Source organism: Harmonia axyridis, chromosome 6, assembly GCF_914767665.1.
Source record: "Harmonia axyridis chromosome 6, icHarAxyr1.1, whole genome shotgun sequence".
In the NCBI taxonomy this organism is placed as follows: Eukaryota; Metazoa; Arthropoda; class Insecta; order Coleoptera; family Coccinellidae; genus Harmonia; species Harmonia axyridis.
This window is the reverse complement of record NC_059506.1, coordinates 39,656,933-39,662,932: the sequence shown is the minus strand read 5'-3', so window position 1 is coordinate 39,662,932 and position 6,000 is coordinate 39,656,933. Positions and strand designations below refer to the sequence as shown.

The following is a 6,000-nucleotide window of genomic DNA, read 5'->3' as shown; positions in this document are numbered from 1 at the left end:
TATATATAAAAAAAAAGAAAATATCGATTTTCAGTTATTTCGAGATATCTCGGAAACCATTGAAGATATTTCGAATCTGTTGAAACCAACACACTAATACCTAAATAACGCAACTTTTTTGGAATTTAATCCACCCTGTATCTCTAACGGTTTTCGATTTCCCTGTAGTGCCCCTCTAAATAGTTCTAACCCTGTATAGTTTTCCTCTTGTAATTGAATGTTAGTGTTTTTCTCTTATTTGGTATTTTTGATTTTCACATCTTCTTCATTACTGAATAACCGATTAGTAATAATTATTTTTTTAGACTGTAGTCTCTTGTAATGAATTAATGTTTTAATTACTTTTTCTTATTCTTTACTGAATTTTATGTATAGTCTTAAACTTTTAAAGGTACTTAAAAGACCGAGTACTGAGACTTTTTTCTTGGTAAATTTTTGCAGCGTGACCCTGCCCAGTTCTTCAGAACTTATCTCCAAAATAATTATATTTCCGATTCACAATGAGAATTAGAAAAATTAATTTTAATCCATCTGTCGAATACGAGGGATAAGGCTCAAGACCGTCCTGGAAAGTCTAGTTCAGATAGTCAAGGTTCCGGATAACTTTAAACGAATGGAAACTTCAGATTCCAACGATCGTAACAATTCGAATTGAAGAGTTCTCTACTTAAATCTTATTGACCGAGGAATGAAACAGATTAGCCTTATCTCATTCGAGCGCGTTATCCCCCAAAACAATTGACGTTGCGGCTCGACGAGGTTAAAGCTCCGGTCTCCCACCCACCCGCGCACCTGCCGTACGGCGAATCCCTCGGACTGTTCATTATCACAATTACAAACTACGATTCGTAAGGCTCATCGGGAGAAATTGAACTTTGAAAAAAAAATCGTCTAGGAGTTTCAGTCGTCGTCGTCATCGTCGTCAGTGCAACAGCACTTGTAACAGCGTCTACACAGCCAAAGGCAGCAGGAACACGTCAGCAGCACCAGCAGTCCCGCAGCCCCGTACAAGAGGTTGAGGTTGATCTCGGGCATGGTCTCTTTCTTGCAAAGTTCCTCTGCTTCGTCGCTCAAGTCTGTTTCTGGAAAAAGGAAACAGAGAATTAAATTTCATATATTATAAGAAGATTATTTGATGTGTTAGGATTTTCTTAATTATACTGTATAAAAATATCTCCATTTGAATTCCCCTCACGAACTTCTGAAAAAACATGGCTCCATCATTTCACTCCGGAGTCCAATCGACTGCTGAGTGGACTGCACACGATGAACCGAATCCATAGCGAGGAAAAACACAACAGTCAACTGGCAAGGTTATGGCATCGGTATTCCGGGATGCGCAAGGCATAATATTCATTGATTACCTCCAAAAGGGTCTGAACCATCAAAAGCGATCATTATATAGCGTTTTTGGATTGTTTAAAAGGTGAAATCGTTGAAAAACAGCCCCATTTGAGAAAAAGAAGGTTCTGTTTCATCAAGACAATGCGCCGTGTCACAAATCGTTGAAAACAATGGCAAAAGTGCTTGAATTGGGCTTTGAATTGCTTCTGCATCCACCGGATTCGCCAGATCTGGCCTCCAGCGACTTTCTCCTGTTCTTAGACCTCAAAAGAATGCTCGCTGGAAAGACATTTAGCGCCAATGAAGAAGTAATCGCCGAAATTGAGGCCTATTTTGAAGCGAAAGACAAATGGTTACCAAAAATGTAATCGAAAAGTTGGAAGATCGCTATAATCGCTGTATCGCCTTCGAAGGCAATTATGTTGAATAATAAAATCGAATTTTGCCAAAAAAAAAATTTTTTACTATGGTAGACCGTAAAATTTTCAATTGGCCTGTTATATTGGTTGAGGAATCATCGCCAAAAATGAATTCAAATACTGGCTTTTTAGAACTACTAGCAAATTGATCTACGGCTCGTACTATCTACAATTATCCCTCCGAGACTTTCTAAAACTGAAAAAAAAAAAACGTTCTATGACCTCACCTTTAGCCCCCGTGACATTGGGACAGTTGACGACGCCGTTACAAACCAATCTGGTGGGTATGCAAAGTCCTTGATCTCCTGGACAACTGAACTCGCATCCCTCCGCACTGTTGGGATCTCCTCCCTCCGTCAACCTGGAGCTCATGAGGCTGCCGTCCTGGTTTCTGGGCAAGTGGAAGAGTTCGGTCCAGGCTATCTTGAAGGCCGCCCTGGTTGGTGAAGTCCTGCCCACGAACTGGATGGTGATGGAAGGATTGCTTCCGTCGGGACTCAGTTCAGCGGCGGAGAGTATTGGGAGTTCCTTGATCATGGAGACGTTTTCCCCGCAGATGGAGAGGTAGGGGTCTGTCTTTCCCCTGAGGAAGAGGTCCACGATACCGTCGTCGCAGGACTTGGAGGCGAACTTGGTCCTCTCGAAATGCAACCTGCAAAAATTGAAATCAGTTTCACGATCAACAAAGAAGTTTCAAGGCATGAAACTGCAAATAAACATTCATATTTTCCAGAAAACCCACCATAAGTCCCGGTCCCTGTTAACCTTGATCTCCCAGATGCACCTTATGGACTTCGGAGGTTCCACGTAACCTATGGCCTCGTAATAGGGGTAGTGAATCTCTCCGTCTATGACCGGTTGGATTATTGGCGGCCCACAAAGAGGCCCATGAACGAACTCGTATGTTGCCTCGAAGAGAGGGGCGCTGTGCTTGAAATAACTCAGCGCGGAATGTGCTTGGTCCACTATGAGCTGGAGGTTCAGCTGTTCTCCTTTCGATATGATCTGGAACAGATTACAAGCGAGCGTTTGAAAAGATACGAGTTTAAAGTTTTCGCATCTACTGACCTGTTTGGGCTGCGGCAGTCTAGTACAAAAGCACGTCGCTTCTCCACTTTGCACCGCCTTGCTCAGAGGTAGAGGGTGGACTGTGGAGTTGCCACCAGGAGGTAGAGGCTCCCAGACCAACAGCTTGTCCACCCTGTCTTCGATACAGTTAGAACATGGACCCGGGTTGTAAGGGTGATCCTGCAATAGAACGTTTCAAAGTTGGGATCATCATCCAAGGAACTGGGAAATTCTTCCTCACCTTGAAACTTATACTCTTTATGGTTAAAATGACCCTGGCGAAGAGCCTTTTGTCCGTAACGAATCTATACAGACACTGTACGTCTTCACTTGCCGTTCCTTGCTTGTAGACCAGGGTGTTGAGAGGAGACCTCAAAGTCCCCTTGCTCTGCCTCCAAGAAGCGAAGACTTCGTCGCAAGCCTTGCCTGGGACTGGTTCCCCTAGTTTGGTGTTGTTGAAGAAGTCGTAGTGGGCCCAGTAGTAAAGGGAAGACCTAAGTAAACACACAATATTATCATGGATATGTTGAAGACATCGGCCATAAAAAAATTAAAACAACATAATGAATAAAATAAAATAATTAGAACATTTTGAGGTGAGATGGAGCTAGAATAATAAAGTTGAGCTCAAAGTGTGACGTGATGAAGGAACTCGAATCAGAGAAGCTATGACAAGTATTAAGTAAAAAGAGGAAATTTTTACTTTTCCTAAAAATAGGGACCACAATTTTTTTTTAGGTTTACTGCTAGTAGAGCCTTCAAACTCACCCGCTGTAGCTTCCGGTCTTGCTCTCAAACCTCACAAACAGAGCGTTTCCAGTCGAAACGAAATCGTGCTTTTCCATCGCCTTGGAGAAGGTGTCGCAGAAGGTCTTGATGATCTTCGAGTCGTCTGGCCAAGAAGCGTCGTACAGCGTCAAGGACTCACCGCAGTCGCCCTCTATAGGCTGAATCGGGGATTCTATCCTGTTTATCCTGAAACTGAAGGAACGGAGTCAGCTCTGACAGCTGTTGAATGGATTCGGATCTCACCTGGGGAAATACAGTCTGACGATCTCCCCTTCCTCCCCTTGCATAAGGTAGGTACAGCTCGTGTGCGGGGGGTACCAGTGCGCCACTGACAGGAAGATCCCTTCGGAGTCCCCGGACGCCCTCAGGGACTCGCTGGACAACAGCCAATCGCAGGTTCCGTTCCTGCTTCCGGCGGTATCCACGTGACCGGGCCAGTTGCCTACGTTGAAATGGAATCCGGTGTTTAACATAGGTCCTGAAACAAAACAAATCGGTTGTTATAACAACAAGATAACGCTCGTGTATTTTTGCTGATTTGGATATCGTCAGAACTGTAAATTGAATGCGTGGAAACACTGGAGACGTAAAAAAGTTCTCTTTTGATGTTTAATTGTTGCCTTACAACTCACCTGCAGGCGACGATACAAATTCGACGAAGAGGTCCTGGGAAGTGCCGATTATGGAGTAGGGAAACTTTCCCATGCCACAAAACGTCCCAATGATCGGGCTGAATTCATTTTTACCATCGTAGATCTTGATATAATCGTACGGACAGTTCTCTTGGCCTGAAAAAACATACCAGCTCTCAGAGGAAATTCGATATGAACGTGGCTTCATTAAAAGTACATCAGATTCGTTAATGTATAGTTTTACATGTGTTCGATTGAAAGTTGAGTGTTAATTGAGGTTCATTGTTCTTTTATCCAACTTTGAATCCCCCACTGGTATTATTAATCTTCATTGTTCGGTTTCCCGGGGGTTCTCCAGCTAAAATAAATCCTAAATTGAGTTTTCATCCATTTCCTGAAGCTGAAAAACAATACGTTCGCATAAAAGCCGAAATAGGAAGGGAACGACAGATGAGATATATCGATTTGAATATTTCAGGATACGTTCCAGGTCGAAATGTCGATTTAATTCGTTCAAAACGAATATCAGGCCAATATGCATCTTGAAATTGAGACACATTACTGAATAAGTTTATTAAAAAACATTCTTTCTTACAAATTCGACCTCATTCGTCAAAATAGTCACCTTCAAGAGTGATACAAGTACTCTAATGCTCCTCAAACTTTTCAATACTCTTTCTATAGAAAGATTCGTATTTGTATTGGCTAGAGCCAATTTTTTTTTCCTGGAGCATTTTTTTTTGAAGTCTTCAAGTACTCATACTGAAAAAATGTTATTTCAAATAGCTACGAAACCATTCAACAGATAAATAAACTGAAACTAAGATGCATAGAATCCCTGGTGTGTGCTGATTCGATTTTGTTTCAGACTTTTTGAGATATCTACCTATTGCTTTGGTGTTCTGCTTCACCAGAGTTCTGTAAGAGGCGCTGTTCAGAAATTTTTGAATTCCTGCTATCTGCCTGGCGCCGTTTGAAAATGAAATACTGATTTTAGACTTTACAAACTTTCACAATAAATAACAATTCAGTTCCTATCGAATCTGAAATTAATGGAATATAATGACAAAGTATAGAAGATTGTTACGAGCATAGAATATAAAATATTATTGTTCTATACTCAAAGGTCACGAGAGCCGAGAATCGAGAGAAATGTCAAATGTAAACGATGTATGCGCCATCTGAAACAGACGCGATCCCTCGATATCAAGTAGGTATACATCTGAAAAATCTCCCGTTTGTCTGAAAGTTTTACAGGTATGAGTAAACACACCAGGTTTTCTATGCAACTTAACTCAAACGTACCAAGAAATTTCTTAAATATTTATATTTCTGTCATCTAATTCCACTACCGACCGTCACAGCGCTGCCGTCTCACATTCCGTCAACTGTTCGTTCAAATATCCTCCTTTCAACCGCCAGTAGGGCGAAAATCCAGCAAGAAGAATTGATATTTTCGTACCTCCGCCGCCCGAACGCAGCCCGCCAATAAAACGAAGCGGGAAAAGTTAGGGCGACATAAACGGGGCACTTTTACATCACTAATTTCCGCGCGGGACACTTTCGGACTCTCAACTTTCTGTGGAATGAGGCGGAGGGAAAAACTTACGACGTCGAGGAAGGCCTCTCCCCCGATGCCGAGGCAATAACCACGTATCCTCGCTAGGACCCATTCGTTTAATTTGGAAGGGAATTAAGTCTGCGAAACATCTGGGAGAACTCGTACAATGTTAAGAGTTCATAGCCGA

General features: G+C 42.2%; 1 protein-coding gene across 4 annotated transcripts in view; it reads right to left on the bottom strand.

Moving 5' to 3' along the window:
• Nucleotides 1-442: 442 nt before the first annotated feature.
• Nucleotides 443-6,000, bottom strand: part of LOC123683372 — a 173,849-nt gene continuing 168,291 nt past the window's right edge. For 3 of the 4 annotated variants that reach the window (XM_045622379.1, XM_045622378.1, XM_045622377.1), the window contains 7 exons: nucleotides 4,253-4,408; nucleotides 3,864-4,098; nucleotides 3,600-3,812; nucleotides 3,073-3,325; nucleotides 2,506-3,011; nucleotides 1,991-2,415; nucleotides 443-1,082 (listed from right to left, as the gene is read on the bottom strand). In XM_045622379.1, coding sequence (XP_045478335.1) covers nucleotides 901-1,082; nucleotides 1,991-2,415; nucleotides 2,506-3,011; nucleotides 3,073-3,325; nucleotides 3,600-3,812; nucleotides 3,864-4,098; nucleotides 4,253-4,408 — 1,970 coding nt within the window. In that variant the 3' untranslated portion in view covers nucleotides 443-900. The remainder of the gene's footprint in view (nucleotides 1,083-1,990; nucleotides 2,416-2,505; nucleotides 3,012-3,072; nucleotides 3,326-3,599; nucleotides 3,813-3,863; nucleotides 4,099-4,252; nucleotides 4,409-6,000) is intronic. The other variant, XM_045622380.1, reaches the window with a different exon arrangement.